This window comes from Bipolaris maydis (genome assembly GCF_028858645.1).
Source record: "Bipolaris maydis strain C4 unplaced genomic scaffold PSV08scaffold_15, whole genome shotgun sequence".
In the NCBI taxonomy this organism is placed as follows: domain Eukaryota; kingdom Fungi; phylum Ascomycota; class Dothideomycetes; order Pleosporales; family Pleosporaceae; genus Bipolaris; species Bipolaris maydis.
This window is the reverse complement of record NW_027093871.1, coordinates 846,092-868,091: the sequence shown is the minus strand read 5'-3', so window position 1 is coordinate 868,091 and position 22,000 is coordinate 846,092. Positions and strand designations below refer to the sequence as shown.

Here is a 22,000-nt window from a genome sequence, read left to right as displayed (position 1 = left end):
GGCACTGCGAGATCAAAAGCAAAATGAACAAATGGTAAAAGAGTTTTCCGAAGGGTAGAATGGATTGCAGTTCCGACCCCTGGCTCTGGTACGGCAATGAGATGGTTCAAAGAATGGCACTTAGAGAAACACTAGCGATCCAGCCATGAGGACCTTGGCGTAGTACAGCTGAATCAACGTGACTAGACAGCTGGTCAACCAAGACTGTACGTTAATGGTCCGACCTGGCTCTTACCGAAAGACAAACAAGTTTGATAGTACATGGAGCACCATGCGCTGTACCTGCATACTCCCATCGCCGCTAATACCGACAGCACAGGAAAAGAAAAACATACCTATTCCTACTATGACTAAAAAAACCTCAATCATACCCAGCAGCAAACACACCCCAAGGCCCCACCTCGCGATACTCGTCGCGCTCAATCCCATCATGCTCAGCATGCACATAGTGATATACCCAAAACGAGCAATACACAAACGCCGCAAGCCCAGCCCCAAACGCCGTAAGGTACATGACCGCGATCTGTTCCCCTCACACATAAGAATTAGCATTGAACTTTCCACTTTCTTTTCCTCCCCCTCTTCGTTTGACAAAAAATACATTTGATAGAAAAAGAAAAAGAAAAGTAGTTGCAGCATACGTACATTCCACCCTTCATCCCCCCACGTCCCCTTCCTCTCCCCCCGCACAATCGGTACGCCAACCAAAACCGTCAGGCCAGCTAGAAAAGCGCAGACAGAATACGACATGAACATCAGCGGTGCTTGCCATGTAAACACCATCTTGCGCCGGGGGACGTAGTATTGCTTCGCACCACCACCACCGCTTGCATCCTCTTTGATCATCACAGGTGAGAGAAGTAGCGGCATGTACCTCTTCATCGTCGCGTCATGCAATCCATCACCGCCGCCACTGCCAACATTACTAGGTGAGGTAGAGGAGGAAGAGGGTGATGGAAGATGCGAGGAGGCAGCAGCAGCAGCCGTGTACCTGACCGGCCCCAATAAATTCAAAACCGTAATCTCAGACGCCGATAGCAAGATCCCTAAAATCGATAGGATTAAGCTGGTATGCCAGAATCCGGGGGTGAGCCAGTGCGCGGTGGAGAGTGTGGGCCAGGAGAAGGCGCCGATGACGGCGGCGGCGAGGACGGTGCACTGTGTTCATTATTAGATCAAAGAAAGAAAATATAGTAAGTTAAGTTTAACATGTGCCTTTTTTGTTCTTGGGTGAATTCGGTTTAGACGTGTGTGTGTGTATGTTGTCGGGACTGGGTGGATGGTGGTGGTAGGGGCGATGAGAAAAAAAAAGGGGGGAGACTTACAGAGATTGTAGTAAATTGGAGTTCGTTAAGTTTTCTGGTACGCCAGCTTGATAGTGTGGAGTGAAGTTTTTTGGTGTCGGGGTTGGGGGATGAGGCGAGGTAGGCGAGGTTGCGGAGGGGATTGATGGTGTTGAAGTGGTAGAGGCGGTAGTATGGGAGTGTTGCTATGCGGATTATGAGGGTTTCTATAACGTTCCAGAGACGCTGGTTGGGGGTGGGTTAGTGATTATTGTATCTTTCTTGATTTATTGGTGGTGTCTAGCTCTGTTATGAAAGACGGGTTGTTCGCTGCCAAGGGATGTTCCCATGCTTACTTGTAGAACCTGTGTAACGCGTCCGATAGCCCTTGCCAGTGTCGCAAAGTTCAGCGCAGGCGACATTCGGGAACTTGTTTCTTGAGTACTTGGCAGCGGCAGTTTCCCAGCCATTTGTCGACGCTGTTGTGCTGATTGGGCGTCACAGGTGTGGTGGTATGAACGCGAGACAGTAACGATGTCGGCGGCGAAAGGTCACGACGGCGGCCTGAAAGCTGGGCTGCTACTGCAAATTTACAGTTTACCGTGGCGCAAAGTAATGGGCTATGTACATGCAATGCCGGCGTGGCTGAGGTACGATTGGCTACTTTTCAGCCTCGCCGCCTAAAAGGGCACAGCTAAAGTGCGGCTGAGAAGCTGTTCGCTTATCCAACATTGGTATAAGTTGAAGGCTTTCAGTAAAGCTGAAAAGATTGATTGAAGAGACTTGGAGCCCAGGAATAGCCTTGCCTCTGGCATATAGTTACTTAACGTTGAAAGTGCCTCTTTCTCATAGCACAGCAGATTCATTGCTGTCAGTACGATGTTTGTGGAGCTAGTCGGTCCGTATCTACCTGAGGACGCACGGGACATGACGGAAAGACATGAGATCCATCAAAAATGGGAGTTTGAAGTATCGGGGAGAGGAACTATGAGTTTTCATGTGCGATAACGAGGATATAGCCTTTTGTCCAAAAGAAGCATTACTGACTCAATTGTCTAAACTTCACGATGGAACAGGGCCAGTTCCCTAGACCTCCAACATGTGAAAAACTCTTGTTGTAGCAATATTGATTATATTTCATCTTTTCAAAATAGAAAATGCAGATAAAGGTATTTACATAGAAGTCAAATCATCATCATCCCAGGCTCTCCGCCGAGTCCTTAGAAACGCCACATCGCCACATCATTTCAATATCACTTTTGTCAAGATCGCACCTCAGTTAACTCCAACAGCAATGGCAGCAAGTGCCCAATCCATGAAACCAGCATTGGTGTCAAGGATGTTCTGGTTGAACTCGGTGAGAGTGGGGTAAAAGTTGGTTGCGTATCCAAACTCCATGGTGACTACAGGCGTGCAAAGTCAGTATACATACACCACAAGGTAGAAGAATCAAGACTTACAGCCAAAGACCTTGTTAGCACCGGATTTGGCGTACACGCGGCTGGCGGCGTAGTCATCCGAGGCACCGGAAGTGGCGTAGAGACCAACGGATTGCATGGATGTGTATGAACGTCCACCTACAGCGGCCACTAAATACGAATGTCAGTTCAGATATTATACAAAACTTCTGAAGGGTCAACTTACTAGCAGCAGCCGTCTTGGAGGCAACGCTCTTGATGCCGGTGACATCGGCAGAGGGCATGTACTCCTTGTATGTGCTGTCGCCGATACGACCTCTCTTTCCGTCATAAGCAGTGTTAAGGAAGTTCATAGCGCTGTTTGTGGACTGTGTCTCGTCGTCACCCCAGTTGTATAGGATGTCACCAGTAGCAGAGTGGATATCCATGAACCACCTGATCTTGGGGAAGCTGTCGTAGATGCTGATGTGGTTCTTGGTCTCGGGCTCAGATGCGGCGGCAGTGCCGTAAAAAGCCTCCGAACTGGGCGAGGTGGAAGCAGGCGAGGTGGATGGGTCGAAGAACTTCTTGAAGTTCCAGAGGAAATCAAAGTTGCGGTTGATATCGACACCGACGGATGCGCCGCTTGTGCCGGAGCGAGTGTTTCGGTTCTTGCGCCAGAGGGAGCCAGAGGATTGATCGTAGGCAACTCCGTCAGGGTTGACAAGGGGGAAGAAGACAATACCGGCAGCGAGAACGCTCTTGACCTGGGCGTTGGTGTAGGTCTTCCTGCCGTATGTGAGACCGGTTCCAGCCTTGTTGGCAGCAAGCAAGTCGGAGATCCAGTAAATGAGCTGATCGGGACCACCTCGCTCACGGGCGTGCATGCCAGCACTGAGGTAGAGCTTGTACTGCGACTTGTCCGTACCAGCACCGACGTATCCAGCGGTCTGCGTAGCACCCTGGAAAGTCTTGTATGGCAGAGTAATGGTGTTGATACCATAACCGTTAACGAGACCCTTGATTGCCGAGTTGATCTCGGTAGGGTTCATGATGGAGCTGACTGTTGATCCCGCAGCTTTGGTTCCAAGACCTGAAGGTGTGACGGCACCACCTTGCCACCTGTCACCAGTGCCGATTGGTGCGTCGGCAGCCCTCTTGCTGAGGTCGCGTCGGTGGAGAGAGATCTCCCCAGAGTGCTCATATTCCCTTTCGAGGTGGGCAATTTGCTCCTCGGTCAGGAGAGCATGAAGCTCAAAGTGGCCGTCCTCATGTGGTACAGCCTTTGGTCGGCAGCCCAGATCGTATGTGCCATTGTTGACAATGTCGAGGAAGTGGGAAGGGCTGGGTGCCTTGAAGTGAACGGGGAGAAGGCTGCCAAGTACAGTTGTACCCTGGAGAATCAGGGCTGCGGCGAGAGAGTACTTCATCTTGAGATGGATTTGGAAAAAGAATGAGGGATGTGAAAGCGAAAGCACGAAGTAACTCTGGCGGACTGGTTATTGCAGCACGGAAGAGGCCTTATACATTCTGTGCGGCCCCATGGCATGATGAGCGACCTTCTTCTAACGGCTGTGATAATACATCGTTAAGCCTAGTTGCGTCGGCGTGGGGATGGGTTGGCAAGTCCGTGATTGGGCGGCTTTGCGAATTGGCTGGGGGCGCTAGCAACATCTCCTTCTTCTTTGGTCAATCCTCCGTAGTCCTTCCCTTATGCACCTGCCCGGGAGGATCAAGTAGATCGTGCTGTGCATCGTGACCAGGGCTGGCCTGCCCGTATGAGCTGCTTTGTTTGATAAGATAGATTGGAGGGCGACACAAAAGCAAATGTTTCGGGGCAAAGCTTGAATGGTGATGCGCAGCTGCTAACGCATAGGGCGGTTGTCTGCGACTTGGCGTTCCAATCGAGTGACGCCATCGTCGAGCAGCCTTTATAGGTTAATGCAAAGAAGCTGCCCGAATGGTATTCATGATATTTCGCTGTCTAAGATGACGCCGAACCAAGAAAAGGAACTGCGGAGCAGCCCATGTGAACGGAAGGTGTCTCCAGCTGGGCAGCCTCAGGGGTACCGGCGCGTCCGACCCTCGATTCCTTTCTTTTCTTCTTCTTCAGTGACGCAGGCTCGGACGTGTCGGACTGCCAAGCTGCCAAGACTGCTCACGTGCTCAGTAGCAGCGGAGAACCCCGCCGGGCTACCGCTCGTCGTGCTCACACCTTCGCAAAGAGGCAACGTGCAAAGACTGCATTGGACATGCAACATCATTCATTCAATATGTACATACATGCAACTCATAACATCATGACTCGGAAATCGTCAAGTCGTGCGCGTCGTCTCGTCTAGCGCGTAGGCCCAATGCAAGCCTAAGAATCAAATATCGCCCCGTACGCCGGTATCCCCCTCTTCTCCATGTCAAACACAATCTGTTGTGTGAACCGTTTGTTGCTAATCACTAGCACCGCCTCCGCCCCGCTCTCCTTGTAAAGGTTATACGTCAACAGACTCATATCCGGCTTTCCAGACATGCGCGTGTTGTGAATGACGGCCTTGGGGTCCCTCTGGAGTACATCCTCGACCATTGCCTTTCCAAACGTTGCCTCGTGGTTGGGTGCTGTCCAGAGAATGCGCATGGCAATGTGCTTGTACGGAAATATAGAAAGACACGGGCCGATGCCGGACCCCGTAGCTACCACAACCACACTCTTGAATAACGTTGCAATCCGGAGCACGCCCGAAGTGGGAATCCCGCGTCTCCATACATGCGTTGGCGCAGTGTCGATCATGTGTCCTGTAAAATCGCCAGCCCGACTAACAATCACAGAGTACCCGCCGTTGTTCGGTCCATTGGTAATTGTCGCAAAGCCATGCCAATCTCCAAGTGGGTGTTGCGCAAGACGGATGCCTTTGCCTGGCCCGAGGTTCGAATTAAAATGTAACCGGATGGCATGAGAAGAGAGGACTTCGGGTATGACGGGAACACGTCGAAGAAATAGCCACGGGAAGATGATCGCCCAGGTAGCGACTGCGATGAGCCAAAGCGACGGATTCCTGAGGTAGGCTTCCGACGTCGAGTATCCCACTTGACGACCCATATCTGCGGTGGACAGTCCAATGAGCACCCAGTAGAGGATCAGTACTGTCCATCCACCAAACCGATGCAAGCCCTCCCACAAATCGTGGTATCGGTTCCGGAGGTACGGGTGCGACATCGCCGTCATTGTAAGCAGCAAGAACATGATGAAGTAGGACAGTACCGCCGGCGCTACTGAGATGGCTCTCTCATCCACACTCTTTGCCATCTCCAAGCTCGCACCGATGACAAATATGACGAACCATATAAGCGCGGCGATAGCGCATCCCACGTGTATACCGCCAATGTGAAAAACATTTGCGCATATGCACCGTATCCTAAGAGGCACCCATGTGGGAACTGATGAAAAAACTTTGAACAACAGGTTGATGACTGGCTCTGATCGGATCAGGATCGCAGCGCAGAGATTCGCCGCAGTTGCGTTTGCGACCGCGGAGAGTGGGTATGTGTGTTGCTTGATGTTGTCGTAGAGAAGCCAGCATGCGACTCCGATGTTAGTAAGGACAACGGGAAGGAGCAGCCAGCGATATGCAATCAAGCCGCGATGTCGTACCCAGGCGTGTGTGTTCGACAATGTGGGTTGTGGCAGTGCAGTTAGTGTCTCGTATGGCTCAGGGCTTTCGGTTTCCGAACGACGCTCAAGACTCTTAGTTATAAAACCTTTTTCGAGATCAACATCGCGCGACGAAGCTCGTGGACTGTCATGTATGATGGCGGCAAGGGGAGCTTCAACCTTCCTAGCCTCATCTGAGACATCAACGCCCGAGTCCATTCGCACATGCCCCTTCTTTGTGGTTTCGACTTCTGCCTTGGAAGAACTTGTTGCTGCAGCAAGCGCTGTAAGTTGCGCCTTGTCGACTTTTCCGTTGGCGTTCAACGGCACGTCGTCGACGCGAAACCATCGTTCCGGCACGGAATAGTAAGGCAGTTGTTTTCGGAGGAAGGTATCGAGTTCTTGCTCGTCGACGGGGATGGAAGATGCGTAGAAGCCATGAAGGACTCCGTCAATGACCAAAGATGCACCTCGTGTGACTCCAGTAAATTGCTATAGGCAATTATTAGCAAGTATTGATAATTTGGCCTGGGAGTTATTTACTTCGATAACGGAGGTAACGCCGTCAAGTTCGACACGGAAGCCCTAGAAAGGTGAGCGGAATTCCTGGAGACATAGTTGTAGTCTTCGACAAACCTTGATCTTTACTTGGTCATCCATTCGACCGAATGAGTCTAACGAGCCGTCGGCTCTCCAGCAAACAATGTTGCCAAAGTTGTACATCACGGAACTGGATAATTGTCAGTGCATTCTAACATAGCCGACATCCTACGTACCCATCATTTGCGAATTTGTCGAGCTGGAACTTCTCTGCAGTAGTCAAGGGCAAATTGATGTAGCCTTTTGCTATACCCCTGCCCCCAACCCACAATGTTCCTTTTTGGCCCACTGGCACGGGCTCTCCTCTGTCATCCAGGACGTAACATGACACATTTGGTAGCGGCCGACCGATGGACAAGTGCTCGCCTTTGACATGTCGATGTGAAGACAGCAAGAAGGTCTCCGTGGAGCCAAGCAAGTTATAAAATGATCTGCCTTGAGCCCAGTCATCGGCGAGACTAAGGACGTGTTAGCATAATCGCTGTTTCTAGCACATGTGATGCACTCACGCCTGCGGACATGCCTCGCCTGCTACGGCGAGCACTTTGATGTTAGGAAAGCTCTGTTGGTTGTACTTGGACAGGATAGATGGGGTACATATTAACGTGTCGATCTGCAACGCTATTAGTTGGGAGTTGGCTAGTGGCAGTGACTGTTTGCACCAACCTGCTTTAGTGTAGCTTCCCAGTCGGATCCCCGGAGGTATAATGTTCCTCCGTTCATCAAAGAGGCCAACATCTCCCATGCTCCTGTGCTACGTTTAGAAAAACGGGGCCTTTTTCTCAAGCAGTGCATAACTTACCCATAGCAAAAGAGATGCTCAAGACCTGTCCAACCTTTGAGCCAACTGTGATTCCCAGCTTCCCCGGCTCTGAAAGGAGAGCGCTAGTCTTAGTGCCGTGTTTGACATCGACGCCTTTAGGTACTCCAGTGCTCCCTTTGATAGCTGTTAGCGAGTGATTGATTCCGGGCCCATGAGAGAACTTACCTGATGTGTACATGGCGTAGAGACCATCTTCCGCAGTGACCTGAACACCCGGTCTCGAGGGAGAATAGAAGGCTCCAGTGTTCATGTTCAATTCCAGGACGATAGCGTCTGGGCTCGCGAACTGCTTGACTTTATCCCAGTACCTTGGAAGGCACAGAATGAACCTCGCCTCGGTATCTTCGAAGATGTGTTGCAGGGCCTGGTCGGAAGCAACACCACCGTCGATTGGAACATACTGACAACCGGCTTTCAGGATTGCCAGGAAGCCGATAAGCATCTCTATCGATCTCTGAACGACAAGACATACTCTTTGTCTTGGGCGAAGGCCTGAGCTGATGAGATGATGTGCGAGACGGTTGGCAGCGAGGTCCAACTGTAGGTAAGTAATGCTTTGACCTTGGTGAACCGCAGCCACGACGGCAGGATGCTCGTCAACAATGCGCTCAAAGGCTTCGTGTACCGTCTCGGATGGAACAGTGAGTCTTGGACCATATCCGAATTTGGAGACCAGGGTTTGATCTTCGAGAGAGAGACCGGACATATTGTGGAACATGTTGGGCTCCTGCATGTTCCCAGCACGCAACGGAATGATGTTTGGGGTACAAGAAGGTGCTTAAAAGCCTGGTAGACTAGAGGGACAACGTCTGTTAAAAACGCGTGAGCGTGCTGCAGGCTTAGCAGCTGGGGTGATGCGGTGTGGTAGCGCATGTCAAAAAACGGTGCGATATGCACCTATTGGCCCACGGCATAAGGAAAACGCATTATGTAGCAAAAATATCGATTACCGGATTCCGGTCTAGTCATTCTCGACAAACGCAGTGTGGCTGCGTCTCGGCTCTCGAGTGTTGCATTCTTCATCAGTGCGTCTCCACGACCCCACCGCTTGCACCAATCTGGTGCTTATTCGCTGGACTTCCCGTCCGGCTCACACATCAGTACAAGTACATGTAAAGGTGGCTGCTCTCGGCCTGGGGTGGGGTCGTCAAGCCTGGCTATGGCAACCCGACAGCCATCACCTGCAGCCTGCACGACAACGCCGTGATGCTGCCGCCATGCCGCAATACCACATTAGGCTCGACGATCATCGAGCAGACGAGTGGACTCGTTGGATTGTCATGTGCGCATCGAAGGATAGTTGAATAAGTGTTTATCGCTGTATCGCCAAATTGCTGGTTCTTGCTAGTTATTTAATATGTTTGATGACGATGAACTGTCAGACTAGAAACTAGCTACTGAGATACTTGAAAGCTCATTACTGATGCATCTCATAGATTAGCTTTGCAAAGCTATGCATGAAATATCATAGACAGACGGTGGAACGGCGGGAAACTTTTCCGGAAGTGTGGACAGCTGGTCGATCCTGTGGAGAAGTAGTATTGTGCATACACACTTCAGACCTACCATAGTTTTTCCAATACGTAGCTAATGCATGACTGGTGACTTCCTTTCGGTATTTTCTACACTCGTCAACATGGCGCCCAGGCCCAACTTGCTGTTCCTCCGGCTAAGTGGCTTGAATAGTACTGCATTCATGGATGGCACTGGCTTCCGAATACAGAAGATGCGTCGGCCGAAGTGGTGGGTTCGTATCCAAGGCGCAACACTACGGCACACCATGCATGCACTGATTTTGGCTGGAGGCCTTGCCAGTCAACTTTTTACGTACGAATGTAAAAGAGTCTCAGGACAGAGTATAGCAGAGTCTAAGCGGATACCCCGATCGATGTCGGGCTCGGTTCTGATGAGTCCAAGGTGTGGCTTTGGGCTAACTTGACTGCAGTCGCGCACCGAGGCAAAGGACGATGTAACTGCCAACGGAGGCAGTGGCGAGTATCCACACCGCACCCCGCTGCGTAGTTTAGTCGTCATCGTCGTCGTCGGCGATGGTTGCTCGGTAAAGTGGCGAGATGCAAGGCAGTGGCCTCAAGCCAGGCAGTTGCTTACACCCGTTCGGCACGGCTCGCCTGTCACAAACAGGCGTAAGCAGGCGGCAGTAGTCGCCCGATCTTGCTGGTGTGCCACGCCAGATGGATGTGCATATGGACGGTGCGTTTCTGGAAATTCCTGTACGGCTTACTCACTTGGGTGTTGCTGGGTAAGCATCCCCAGTGGCAAGTGGAGGCCAAAATGGGTTGAAGGGTAGCAGTGTGCGTGCTGCGCTGGCCGTGCAGCATCAGCATAGCGCTCGACCAACAACCCGAAGTCGTGCTTCTCGGGGCGTCACAAACGGCGGCAGCCGTGTACGCGAGTAGGTTGAAAGTCCTGGGCGGCCGGAAGTGGCTTGGATTAGCGTGGTTGAATACTGTGGGCGGATGCGTGCAAGCTAGCGGCGTGGGGAGCATGCTGCTAGGCGGACTAGCTGTTAGTTGGGATCTGCCGTGCAATAGGAAGACGAGAGAGCATGTCCGTCGCCGAGGCCGGTCCAAGGTGTTGTTTGTTGTGGTGGTTGTGGGCTACTGGTGCAGGCCATGCACAGTGCGGGTAGTACGATGTAGGATGTCGAGTCAGCCACTTGTGCTTAGCGGCTTGGCAGGGTCCCGGCCAGACACGTGTAGTGATAGCAGATCGAAAGCCCACTCCAACTCCGCTAAAACTGCATCCCTCTGACGATCTGCAAATCCCGCAATATCCACTAGTTCGCATCAAGCATCGCTAGGCAAGACCAGCCACCTTGATCCCTCGACTTGCGCCTGTCCGGAGCTCTGGGCTGGCTATGCCCGGTGCTATCATGCCCACGTCCTGGCCTACACGCATCCCACTCGGCGTCTTCTGCGTTTCCCCTACGTACGCCTATGTATCTATGTCTGTCAGCACATTAACATCGACAGGCGATCTCTCTGTCCTGGTACGCTTGCTGTGCATTGCAGCCGCAGTATGCTCCGAGTGCAAGCCATGCCTTCGGTCCCACATATTCAGGCCCTAGGCCGTGGGCTGAAAATCTTCCCATCCATTCACAGCTCCATCCCCCGTCGTTGGAATAGTCGGTGAAGTCGACCGCCGGACACGTGATAGCACGGCCTCGTACAATGACTTGTGTGTCTCAAGTTGCTCTGCCGTCCAAGGTATCATTACCCCGCTTTAGTGTGGACACTCTAGAACATGCGGCTCTTGGTTCAAACTTTATTTCCTGTCGAGTGATGCCACCCACTTCGCGCGACGCAGAGGGACGTGTTGGCTTCTCATGAGCTAGACGCGCGACTATGATACACACAGTCCTCAGGTTCACACCCACTCGCAGATTCCTGCCAACTCGAGGCACAATTGTGGGCTTGGATCTGCCCATCTATTCCAACTTGAGTCCTTCACACATTCATTCATCCCATCCCCCTCTCCATGTCCAGGCTTTCTATGGTGGGTGTGCCGCCATCACGATATTGACCCGTCCGAATGGGTTAAGAGGAAGCTACTGCGTGGGCCTTTATTGCGTGTCCATGCAGCAATCCCGTCGCCACGAGTTGGATGAGCAGCGACAGTCCTGGCAACACCTACGGCCTTTGTTCGGTAGTCCTCGTCTCGACATGCCAACAAGATCGGCGCAGTCAGGATGGCTGGTCAACCAAATGGCGGCTTTCCCGCATTTAGGCTGACGATCGCTGACTCCGTACCAGCAGATGTGTAGTATAAATTCTTACTCAAGCCACTGAAGCCTCTTACTGGCTTGAAATCATGGCATGGAGATAACAATGCCTTTTCACCCTCATTCCTCAGCTCGCCCCCATCCATGTCAACGCGATCCGGATGCACGCGGACCCCGTGGGCTTGTGACCAGGGTAACTTTCCGGTTTAGTTACAAAGACGGCGACCACACTGCCTATTTTGCTCCTTCGATGACCTATGGGTATCCTTCTCCATTCATTGGCCAAAGCTCTCTGGAAATAAGGCCGTCTTGCCGTGAAGTAAACATGTATATAGAAATCCTATATTGGAAAAGACCGCCCGAGACTCTACCCTGTAAAGCCGAGCCGCGGCTGTGCAAGCGCCGGCGCGCCTTCGGTACGAGAAAGTTCACAAAAAATACACTTCAATAATCGGATCCTTTAGGGGAAATCCGGTGGCTTGTCAAAGGCGAAAGCATGCGCAGAACACAAGGGGGCGTCGGCAGTTGCTGTCACTCAAGCACATCTAGTAGTGAGCGTCAGCGCGAGCATCACCGATGACTGCATGTGCGGGCGAGAGCGGCAGACGTGCGCCACCAATGCACGTGAAAATTCCTTTTTCCTCAACGTTGCACAACGCAAGACCCACCCCATTAGCTTTAGTCTTATAGAGAAACATCGTGAGAGATTCTGATGTTCTGAGCATCTACTCCAACAGTCGATACTGAGTCCGTTGATGCGCTAAATGTACAAGTGAGCGCACGGTTAAAAAAATGTATACCTCGAATTTTCATCTAGCAATCGCATCTTGTGGGACTTCCACAGTCTAGATCGCTTTGAACTTGAACGGACCCGAGACGTCGAGAAGCATCTGCTCACTACTCCCTCTCCACCTTGCTTCCTTGTCTTTCTCTTCGCCAGCCAGCAACTCCTCTTTTGTTCCTCGCTTCCACTTCGAAAACGCCCCAAGCAATGTCTTACTGACCTTACCAGTATATAATTGGCCGCTTTCTAGCTCCTCCAACTCTCCTCCATTTGAAGTCTCTCTGTCCAGCTTTTCAAGCCAAAACGTCTTTTCATATGGTACGTTGGGCTTGAGTTCCTCGAACATATCGTCAGAAGGGAAAGGCTCTCTGCCCTCAAAACAACCTATACCGTACGGCCACTCTACCTCTTCGCCGTCCTCATCGACGACGTGTGCGATTTCCCCCAACCCGTGAAGCTCTCTGAGCGGTGTCTTGTGCAAGCACACTGTAATGGTCTTCTCATCATGCGACACAACTTGAAGCTTGAAGCCGAAGCGTGGCTCGCCACTTAGGCGGCAAGTATCCGCTGTTGGTTGCAATGAGATCGAGAGCTGCAGTGGTGATGCAGCATCGTCAAACACATTGAACTTGATCGGTCGTGGTAGGAGACGCACTGGTAGGCGCTCATGAGACTCTTCATGACTATTTCCACGATATGCCCATGGAAAGTTTCCATCATTCCGCCAGCGTATCTCATAGTTATGACCCGGTGTGAGAAGTTGTGTCCAGAAGTCCCCACGCGTATCGATTCTGAGATCAAACCATCGGTTTCGTGCTCCAGCTTCGACGACTAGTCTGCCAGGTTCCTGGTCGCTGGAAGGGATCGAGATCTGTGAATCCGTGCCCACATCGAAGAGGTCAAACAGGCCTCCTTGTAAGGCGAGAACAGGATTGAAGGTGTTGGTCGATGATTGATAACCTGGGATGACTAACGTAGCAGCATGAGAGGCATCGTGCATCTGAACCTGTAGTGTAGGTATGGTGCCTGAGGTGCCTTTGTGGCCAAGTTGGAAAGAAAGACTACCGTTTAGATACAACGATATGGTTGGGCTAGTACTGGCCATGTTGCGAAGTGTTCAGGTGCTTGATCGAAAGATGCAGGTCGGTTTGCTTGATGTCCAAATTTACTCGAGATCACGTACTCAGTATTGTACGAAGCAAATAAAAAAGGACTCTAATCAGGTCGCAACAACCTGGTGTGGCAGAGTTACGCGAGATTGGCCTTGTTTACGAGCTACGTCATATGCAACTTTCAGCCTGACCAATCGCGTTGAAGTAGGAACCTTTCTGGCCCCTATGTAGTAGGCTGAAACGAGGCGCAAGGCAGACAACCATTCTCACATGATTCGGGGCTTATTTCCTCGCAGATCCTAACCATTCACGTGACATAGGTTGGCCTAATAATCGCAGAAAACGCGTTTCTGTGACACACGATTCCTTCATGAATTCCTTCTTCGCCCCATACGCATACACTAACATCGTATTCTGGTCTCCCCAAGCACAATACCATGTGTAAGAATGACGGAAACTCTTGCCGCGTATGCTCTCGTCGAGTCAAAGTTACGCAAGCAAGCCTTTTAGCACTATCAGAATTGGACAGCGGCTGGACGTCCAATCCCAGCCCCCCAATTATATTCGTCATAAATCACCATATATAGATGATAGGAAATTTTTGCGCATCCTTCACAGCCACAGGTTACAGTTGAACCCCACACAGGATCGACACTGATCCTGGAAGGCAGAGTCTCCAGCCATCATTCAGCCACCCAACCCACTTCCTGTTTGAACTGTCTTAACAGTAAATCTGCTTGACAGTAACATGTATTTTGGCTCACGATATGCCCGATCATTCTAAATAGCCAATACTAATAACCAAATTTCAGTCCTATACTAGCTCGTAAATAACATTTTGAGTGAGCAACGAAATCCATACAGCATGGACTACACTGCAAGCTGTCTGGTCCAAACACTCATTAGTTATGCCTCTGGATGTGAGAGAAACACTCCCCTTCATTTCTTCATCTTCGGACACCGAAATCTCAAATCAAGCTTCCATACATTCTTAATCCATAACTCCCATCTCGATCTCTCTGCATTCAAAACGTGACATGATTCGAAGAATGACCTACATACGTCAGTAGATGTCTCTCCTCGGGAGGCCCCAAGTCACTTCCTGGTTGCCTGATACTCTTTAGGGCGGAGTTGCATGATATTGTCCAAATCGAGCGAACTTTCCTATAACTCTGACCATGCTATTATCAGGCCTCCTACAATCTCAGGTCAAGAGACCTTCTCTGTGTCCTAGAGATACTACTCAGCCTTCAGCTGTGGGGCCGGTCGTACCACCAGCATTGATTCCTTCAATAGAATCCATGATGTTTGCCTCCAGAATGGGAAGAGATACTGTCGTTGTGTTGAGACTACTCTGTGTATTTAAACCTGTCCAGTTCAATATTGTTTGAGCATCATTTCACACATTCACAAGATTGATTCAGTAGATACAAACCCTTTCCCCGTCCAAGATAATCATGGTTGGCTTCAGTAAACACCTGCTTGTAGCAGCGGCTGCTTGTGCCGTTGTTCAAGCCCATCCCCATGGGTAAGAGACATTTTCCATCATCGCACCTTATCCAAACACCTCCCATTATCGAGAAAAAACGAACAGATCTTCCCACTAATATCCCATCAGAGGCTTCCAATTCACCAGTCTAAACTCTGCCTGGGCCGTCAAACGTGCTCTATACAACCTCGACGCAGTCACAGATCAAGACCACAAAGACAAACTGACCCAAGGCCTCAAAGACGCCATCACCATTGCCGCCAAAACGCTCGAGAAAATGGACGATGAACAGCACGTCGACAAGCTCGAATTCTGGTTCGGCGACCAGCACTCCGACGCCAACGGCCGTGAGCAGATCAGACAAGTCTACAAGAACTTTGTTGGCGAGAACACCGACGGCACAGGCGCCGACGTCAACGGCGATGTAATCGTCGACGACACGGATTACTGGAAGCCAAAAGCAGGTCAGGCGCCTAATGCTGATGGCCAAACCCCATTCTGCACCTTGCAACAGGACGGCAAGACGGGGACTGCGTATTTCAAACGCCGCAGCGACAAGAAACCCGGCATGCACTTTTGCGACAAGGTCTGGAGCAGAGATAACCTTGCTTCTCTGCTCGCCGATGATTGTAGTAAACTCAGTGGGCAAGTCAGCACTGCGACTTGGTCGAAGAACTTTATCGGATCGAATGTGCTGCACGAGTTTATGTACGTCCATTCTCCCCCGTGACTACCCCTTCCATTCTCCTTTAGAAAGAAAGGTGTTGCTAACACCGTCCTTCACAAAAACACAGGCACTACCCCAAGATCGGTCAAGAAGCCCTCGGCACGCAGATCACAGACTGGAAATACGATGCTTTTCGTAAGAGAGACAACCCCCACACCCCCACTACCCCTTGGTTTCCGTGTCCGTTGTTACTAACAATCTCTCTCTCTACCCAACAGAATGCCGCGCCCTCGCCGTAAACGACGACGTCGACGAACGCGCCAAAACCCTTACAAACGCAGATACATACGTGTGGTACGCACTTGTAAGTCAATCCTCTGCTCCAACTTCCCGCTTGAAGCTAGTATCTTACGAAAGTAAAAAAAAATAGCACATTGCCTTCACCGAACTCTGCGGCAAGAGCTTCTCCGGCCCCCGCGACGAGCGCGACGACGACAACACGAACCAGGACTGGCCGGATTCGGATCCCGACGAGGATGCCCAGACTGATACGTGCAATTGTGATGAGAATGGGTGTGCGCCTGATTCGCCTACGTGCTGTGCTAATGGCACCTGCTAAAGTGGTATATGTTGGCTTGGGGCAAGGGTAGAGTGTGGGGTGGGTGCATGGAGTAGTCTTGTATACCGGACGCGATTCGATAAGTTTAATACAGGAAATACTACATGGTGTTGACCTTACATGCCGAGTTTGAATCCTCCGCTGCATCCATGTTGGAATAAGCCCTCGGGGTCGACTTCTCTTCTAACGCGGTGAAGAGATTCCAGATCTTCTTCTCCGTACCCTTCAAACGGCTTCTGCCACTTTGCACAGTAGTTCATGTACCGGTATTTATGCTGTGTTCCCCTTTTCCGAGCGTACGCATCTATCTGCCCAATCGCTGCTCTTATGATGTCTTGCACGACATCATCGTCTTTACTTAGCGCCCAGTTCACCGTAAAACTTACAATGACCAAGGCTTCTTCGTCCTTGTCGTCAAGTCCCATGGGGTTAGCGTCGCCCTTGCATGTCCAGGTAGGAAGTAGTGGTTGAAGCACGAGTGTCCAAGCCATGCCCTTGACATTGTGTTGTCGGATTTTTTGAATGGCATTGCGATACACCGTATGTGTCGCCGTCAATGTGTCCAAGTCATTTTTAATCGTCGTAGTAGCGAATTCCTGACGGCGTTGCGGCGGATTCAATGCATTCACTTCATCTGTCGCTTCCCTCAACGTCCGCACTTTGCACGTACTCCAGAATCGCAATGTGCTTTTGAATCCGGAATTGAGCCAAGTACTTGGCCAGCCTTTGTTCTTGGGATCCGGCGACGTATGCACAAGGTTCACGGCGATGCCTTGGATGCCGTAGGACTGGAGATAGGTAAAGCAGGCCAGTGGGCCAGCGGCATAAGGATCGAAGCTGTGATTCGCTTCGCCGGATGTGGTGCGCGCGACGAAGGAGTGGAAAGCAGAAAGAATTTCTGGGTGTTTCCAAGATGAGTAGTAGACGAATCCGCTCCAAACATTCATACATGGAAATGTACGAACGGTGAATCGAGTAACGATGCCGAAATTGTTTCCTCCGCCCTTTAGCGCACGCCAAAGATCCGTATTGTTGTGCTGATCTGCCGTGACAATCGATCCATCCGCGAGAACAACTTCATACTCGACAACATTGCTGCACACAAACCCATACTGAGGCGAGAAAAACGATAAACCCCCTCCAAGCGTCAATCGCGCTACACCCACGGCAGAATTCCTCCCTCCCACAACCGCAAGCCCATCTTTTTCTAGCACTGCATAAACATCGATCCATCGGCATCCAGCACCTATACCCACGCTCTTTTTACCTTCTGATAGGATGACCTTGTCAAACAGACTAAGATCAACAAGTACCCCACCTTGCATACTCGATGCACCGCCAACAGGACTGTGTCCTCCCCCTGCCACGGCAAAAACCGGTTCCAACCCCTCTCTTGAATCTCCACTCTGGTGAAGCCGTCGGTCAAACTCTTGTCGGAGTATCTTAACGGCCTGCGCCAATTCCCACACATTACGTGGCCGCACCACACACGAGGGTTGAACTTCACGCGCTTTCTGGTCCCAATATGCACTCGTTGATTTTTCGAATTCATTTACGTTTTCCGGTGTGATGGTAATATGTGGGATGGTAGCGAGGAGTCTGCTGCGAAGTTGGCGCGCAGATGCAGTTAACCCATCGTTGTGGCGAGGGCGACCAGGTTTCTCGGCTTGCGCATCACGTTCCAATTGCGATGTGTGATTGCTTAGGCGCTTGCGGACGTAGACGGAGGCGAGGAGGATCGCGATGCAGGTATACGCGACCCATGAAAGTGCCATGGTGAAGGATTGACTAGGTTGATGTCTAGGATGTTGGAGGTTAGAGAACAGTTTCTAGGGGCGTCATTGGCTGATGCTGGCCATTGATCTTGGCAGAATGCTGTGGTATGGTTGGAGAGTGGGCGAGAGGTTGGATGTAATTATTACAGGTGCAAATGAATTCGGAATCACGTGGCATGATTAAATTACCCAGCTCGGATACAGGTTGGCGTAGTCTCGTTAGCGGAGCTTGCCAATGATTTGAAAGTATGTGTTTCGAGACTACGTAATGTTGGCAAGACATATTATGCCTACTAAACCCCCCTTTTGCATCCCAACCATAACACCCATAATAATTAATACATAATAGTAAAAGGTGTAAAAAATGCCTAGTAGTGGAAGAACGATCTGATAGCTTGATTATCCCAGAGTTGAGTTGGTCAGATTTCAAGTCGTTAAGCTGGTGCGGAGAAGTCCTTGTCCATGGTTCAATCTTTTGACAAGAGACACATATAACAGAGCGCTGAGCATCTTCTATGGCCCGGCGTATGCCACATTTTATGGACGGGTCCTGGAAATTGGTGTTTTACTGGGATTGGTACTTCGATCATATCCCAGCTTCCGGGTACCATTTCTTAACCCATTGATCGAGCACTTTTGGCCCTAATGGCTTAGTCAAAAACTCATCTGCACCAGCTTCCTCTGCATTCTTGCGGTCAGTGGGAGAATCTTGGCCTGTGACAATAAACAAGACACTCTTTTCCCATTTATTCTCCTCCTCCAATCGCCGGATCTGCCGAGTTGCATCGATTCCATCGCATTCTGGCATCTGCAAATCCATGAGAATCAGGTCGAACGCTGTCGCAGATACGTCTCGTTGCAGTAGAGGATCGTATCTGGTGATGACTGCTTCTGAGAAGATCTTGACGGCTTGAAGTCCATCTTTTGCTGTTTGATATGAAATACCGCGACGATCGCAATACATTTGTAACAAGCGCAGATTGACCGTGTTGTCGTCAACGAGCAAGGCCCGCGGTTTATTCGAATTTACGACCAGTTTTCCAGCAGGTAATGAAGGCTTGGATCGTAACCTCAAAGTTTGCAAGGATTCTGCAAGCTGCGTTTGCGTCTTCTTGGGGAATATGGAGCCCTGTTTTACCAAATTTTCTGTTTCAACAGCGTTAACTTGAGGGGCTGATATAAGCTTAGGCTCAGCAACAGCCGTGCAAAATGGGAAATCTTTAGGTTTGAAGGTCGGCCGTCTGGATTCGACCAAAATTGCAGTTACAAGCTCCATTGCTTGCAATAACTGCTCAGTTAAGAAAGGCCCTTGAACGTATACCGCATTTTCTTGTCGTCTTACTCGTTTGTTCTGAAAATCAAGGAAAGTTGCATTTTCAGGAACAAGACAAATGATGACTTGTTCGGTACCGACACTCGCCAATTGCTGATAAAATTGGACGAGATCCGAATGGTAGTCCACAATCACAAGACTCTCACTTTTTTCCTTGGACTCTAACCAGCCAGTATTCGAAAGCCAGTGACTGAAATGATGTCCCAGCGACGACATTGGTGATTCTGATGCGAGGCGGTAGAATTTCTGGGGGAGTCGAGCCATCCCATTCTTGACCGGGAAAGGTGGTGAAAGAGAACTTGCGCAGATTGGGTTGTTGAAAGTAGTTCTATAGAATGAGGTTGAATCATGCTTTGAGGACAGCACTTCGACTTCTCCGTTGAGAAGTGCTGCTGCCTTACACGCTATAGTTAAGCCTAAAGCAGATTCAGCCGTAGTAAAGTCATCCTTGGTATAAATGTCGTTCATTGATTCGGAGGGAGACCTGACCGCGTCGAGTCTGGTATAGTAGATGTTGACTGCGAGAGATCGGTAATCCTCTTCCACCGTCAACACCACTGCTACAACTCCACCAGCAGACTGTTGGGCGGCAAGAGCCACGAGTGGCTGGATGCAGTCTAGGAAAACACGAATATCAATCACTAGCATATCGCAGCTCTTTGGAAAGCGATGCGATATCATGATGGATGGCCGGATAGACAAATCATCGGGCAATCCCATCAAAACCTCGTGGAGTAGGGCAGCCTCGATGTCGGAAACCCTGTGAAGCGCCATGACTCGCTCTGCTTGAGCGATTTCTGCCCACTGGTTCAGTTTTATCAAACTGTTCACGGTTGAGATGAGCTCTTTGGCCGAGGTCCTGATTGTCTGAACGTAGGTACTAAGATCCAGCTGCTCTGTTTCAGGTTTCGTAGCTGATGGACATGAAGGGGATAGATGGGCAGCGTTTCGCGTCTTTAGAACTTCTGTCAGGAGTTCAGCAGAGCCGAGAATGCCGTGTATCGGAGTCCGGAGTTGATGTGTGATGCCACGGAGGAAAGATTCCTTGACTGCAAGTGCCTCTTGAAGTGTACAATTTTGCCAGAAGCGGCACAAAACCATCTGTTTCGGAATTTGGGATCAGCTGTTGCCAAACACATTTTTTGTTTTCCACAACTACTTACAGCACATGTTTGCACAAACCAAGAATCGACGTCGTCAAAGATTCTCTTCAAGTCGTTGCAAGCCACAACAAGAAATGTTGGCACAGTCTGGCTAGCGCATTGAGCTGCAATCGCGCGTACTGCCCGAGGCGCTGTCATGTCTAGGTGATTCAGGTGCTTTACAGCGTAATCAAAGTAATCCGTATCTTCCCAGAGACCGTGTTCGAGCTCGCAGGTGGAAAAGGTTGTACCACTCTCAAGTGAGATGTAGCCATCCGTCGTTTTCTTGATAACCACTTCCATGCCTGGGTAGATTTCTTGGACTATTTTCGGAATTTCTTGCTCCATATCGGCATGTTCATCACAATGACGTTGGGCGTCACAAATCAGCTCCAGCATGCGCCTGCGTTCTTTTTGACGTCTGGCCCTTGCGCTGTGAACTATATCGGAAACAATGCCATCCGCGAGACGAATCAAGGACTGCTGCACGACTGGAGAAAGGAGCTCTTGGGGGGAGTTTGAGGCAACACAGAGAGAACCGAAAGCTACGTGTTGGCCAAACTCGGTTTCGAACTTTAGTGGTACGCCAGCATATGCTCGCAGTCCTCCTACTTCAACGTGGGGGGACTTTTCAAACCGCCAGTCGTAGACCATATTGTGCAAAGCGAATATGCTCTGTGATCATTAGTCATGGGATATGTACAGGCACAAGAATAACCTACGTCTGGCGTTTGATTGATGGTATGGGAACACGTGCTTTCGCGGCGCGGCAAGATTGCCAGCGGGAGATTTACCGTGACCAGACGAGTATAGGTGTTGTGATTCAAAAGACCAGTAATGACAAACTCCCAGCCTACCGTTTCATGGGCGAGAAGGACCTTTTCTTGCAAACGAGACATGAGCTCTTGATCCTCGAGTAGCCCACGGGTATAGTAGAAGAGCATGGTCAGTCTCAGCCGCTCATTGGGTGCTAGCACGGGGAAGAGGTAGCGTTCGCCATGGCACCGACGAGGACATTGCTCCTTGGCGGGAATGGGCGAAAGGGCACATGTATCGGTTTTGTCTGGATACACAGCCTGCATTTCCGCTGGGGTCCAGGCATCAAGGGGAATATCGACATGCTCCGGGTCAAGAATGGGAGCGGTCGTAGTAGGGCGGTCGGCCAAGACGGGGGCAGCATGTCTGGACGTCAGGACAGCTGCGTCAGCCTTTGGGAAGAAAGCAACGCGCTGTTGGCCCGCAGATGGCATTGAGGTGTTTGGAACACGTCGTTTTGCTCAGCATCGGAATATAGCTGTGCTAGATGGTCTGCATATGTAGGATGGATGGGGAAGATGACGGCAACCAATGTTCTCAACGTGGCGAGACCCAAGTCGGTCCGGAAGGTCAGGGTCAACGGTGGATGTAGCACACGCTGAAACACTGGCGACGATGGACGGTATGTGGTTGATCAAGGCAGCGACAATCGTTGTAGGGTATGTCGAAATCTGCACCTGTACCCTGTGCGGGATGTCGGCAGTTGAAGCATCGTCAGCCCGAGCCGAGGGCAATCGATCGATGTCCTTGGGCCCCCAGTAGTTTCTTTGTCTGC

General features: G+C 50.7%; 7 protein-coding genes across 7 annotated transcripts; 1 reads left to right on the top strand and 6 right to left on the bottom strand.

The window, feature by feature from the left end:
* Positions 1-268: 268 nt before the first annotated feature.
* On the bottom strand, positions 269-1,813 carry PSV08DRAFT_365806 (uncharacterized protein). The gene is made up of 4 exons (XM_014225609.1): positions 1,640-1,813; positions 1,326-1,529; positions 646-1,158; positions 269-523 (listed from the first exon to the last, which is right to left on the bottom strand). The coding sequence occupies exons 1-4, from the start codon at positions 1,751-1,753 to the stop codon at positions 362-364; spliced, it is 993 nt and encodes a 330-aa protein (XP_014081084.1). The 5' UTR covers positions 1,754-1,813; the 3' UTR covers positions 269-361.
* A 583-nt stretch (positions 1,814-2,396) lies between these two features.
* On the bottom strand, positions 2,397-4,169 carry PSV08DRAFT_209921 (uncharacterized protein). The gene is made up of 3 exons (XM_014225608.2): positions 2,928-4,169; positions 2,744-2,872; positions 2,397-2,686 (listed from the first exon to the last, which is right to left on the bottom strand). The coding sequence occupies exons 1-3, from the start codon at positions 4,108-4,110 to the stop codon at positions 2,559-2,561; spliced, it is 1,440 nt and encodes a 479-aa protein (XP_014081083.1). The 5' UTR covers positions 4,111-4,169; the 3' UTR covers positions 2,397-2,558.
* Positions 4,170-4,915: 746 nt separating this feature from the next.
* On the bottom strand, positions 4,916-8,530 carry PSV08DRAFT_209917 (uncharacterized protein). The gene is made up of 8 exons (XM_014225607.2): positions 7,912-8,530; positions 7,726-7,860; positions 7,590-7,672; positions 7,433-7,536; positions 7,100-7,381; positions 6,960-7,053; positions 6,867-6,908; positions 4,916-6,815 (listed from the first exon to the last, which is right to left on the bottom strand). The coding sequence occupies exons 1-8, from the start codon at positions 8,477-8,479 to the stop codon at positions 5,043-5,045; spliced, it is 3,081 nt and encodes a 1,026-aa protein (XP_014081082.1). The 5' UTR covers positions 8,480-8,530; the 3' UTR covers positions 4,916-5,042.
* A 3,737-nt stretch (positions 8,531-12,267) lies between these two features.
* Positions 12,268-13,489, bottom strand: PSV08DRAFT_333119 (uncharacterized protein). Its single transcript, XM_014225603.2, has one exon. It carries the CDS (start codon positions 13,375-13,377, stop codon positions 12,334-12,336), a length of 1,044 nt encoding a protein of 347 aa, XP_014081078.1. The 5' UTR covers positions 13,378-13,489; the 3' UTR covers positions 12,268-12,333.
* A 1,288-nt stretch (positions 13,490-14,777) lies between these two features.
* On the top strand, positions 14,778-16,278 carry PSV08DRAFT_230641 (uncharacterized protein). Its single transcript, XM_014225602.2, has 5 exons — positions 14,778-14,912; positions 15,003-15,581; positions 15,668-15,735; positions 15,819-15,904; positions 15,971-16,278. The coding sequence occupies exons 1-5, from the start codon at positions 14,842-14,844 to the stop codon at positions 16,157-16,159; spliced, it is 993 nt and encodes a 330-aa protein (XP_014081077.1). The 5' UTR covers positions 14,778-14,841; the 3' UTR covers positions 16,160-16,278.
* Positions 16,276-17,934, bottom strand: PSV08DRAFT_230636 (uncharacterized protein; the record flags this gene model as incomplete). Its single annotated transcript, XM_014225601.1, has 2 exons — positions 16,276-17,551; positions 17,588-17,934. 2 exons carry the CDS (start codon positions 17,932-17,934, stop codon positions 16,276-16,278), a joined length of 1,623 nt encoding a protein of 540 aa, XP_014081076.1.
* A 494-nt stretch (positions 17,935-18,428) lies between these two features.
* On the bottom strand, positions 18,429-21,659 carry PSV08DRAFT_209904 (uncharacterized protein; the record flags this gene model as incomplete). The annotated part of the gene is made up of 3 exons (XM_014225600.1): positions 18,429-20,368; positions 20,431-21,084; positions 21,132-21,659. 3 exons carry the CDS (start codon positions 21,657-21,659, stop codon positions 18,521-18,523), a joined length of 3,030 nt encoding a protein of 1,009 aa, XP_014081075.1. The 3' UTR covers positions 18,429-18,520.
* Positions 21,660-22,000: the final 341 nt, after the last annotated feature.

Excerpts from the sequence above, each read along its gene's own strand:
- PSV08DRAFT_365806 (XM_014225609.1), bottom strand. The coding sequence starts at position 1,753 with ATGGCTGGGAAACTGCCGCTGCCAAGTACTCAAGAAACAAGTTCCCGA. Across the intron at positions 1,159-1,325 it reads TCCAATTTACTACAATCTCT|TGCACCGTCCTCGCCGCCGC; the intron begins GTAAGTCTCCCC and ends TAATGAACACAG. Across the intron at positions 524-645 it reads GGGGGGATGAAGGGTGGAAT|ATCGCGGTCATGTACCTTAC; the intron begins GTACGTATGCTG and ends TGAGGGGAACAG.
- PSV08DRAFT_333119 (XM_014225603.2), bottom strand. The coding sequence starts at position 13,377 with ATGGCCAGTACTAGCCCAACCATATCGTTGTATCTAAACGGTAGTCTT.
- PSV08DRAFT_209917 (XM_014225607.2), bottom strand. The coding sequence starts at position 8,479 with ATGCAGGAGCCCAACATGTTCCACAATATGTCCGGTCTCTCTCTCGAA. Across the intron at positions 7,861-7,911 it reads CTACGCCATGTACACATCAG|GGAGCACTGGAGTACCTAAA; the intron begins GTAAGTTCTCTC and ends CAGCTATCAAAG. Across the intron at positions 7,382-7,432 it reads GGCGAGGCATGTCCGCAGGC|TCTCGCCGATGACTGGGCTC; the intron begins GTGAGTGCATCA and ends ACACGTCCTTAG.
- PSV08DRAFT_230641 (XM_014225602.2), top strand. The coding sequence starts at position 14,842 with ATGGTTGGCTTCAGTAAACACCTGCTTGTAGCAGCGGCTGCTTGTGCC. Across the intron at positions 14,913-15,002 it reads GTTCAAGCCCATCCCCATGG|AGGCTTCCAATTCACCAGTC; the intron begins GTAAGAGACATT and ends ATATCCCATCAG. Across the intron at positions 15,905-15,970 it reads CATACGTGTGGTACGCACTT|CACATTGCCTTCACCGAACT; the intron begins GTAAGTCAATCC and ends AAAAAAAAATAG.
- PSV08DRAFT_209921 (XM_014225608.2), bottom strand. The coding sequence starts at position 4,110 with ATGAAGTACTCTCTCGCCGCAGCCCTGATTCTCCAGGGTACAACTGTA. Across the intron at positions 2,873-2,927 it reads CTCCAAGACGGCTGCTGCTA|TGGCCGCTGTAGGTGGACGT; the intron begins GTAAGTTGACCC and ends ATTCGTATTTAG. Across the intron at positions 2,687-2,743 it reads TGCTAACAAGGTCTTTGGCT|TCACCATGGAGTTTGGATAC; the intron begins GTAAGTCTTGAT and ends GCACGCCTGTAG.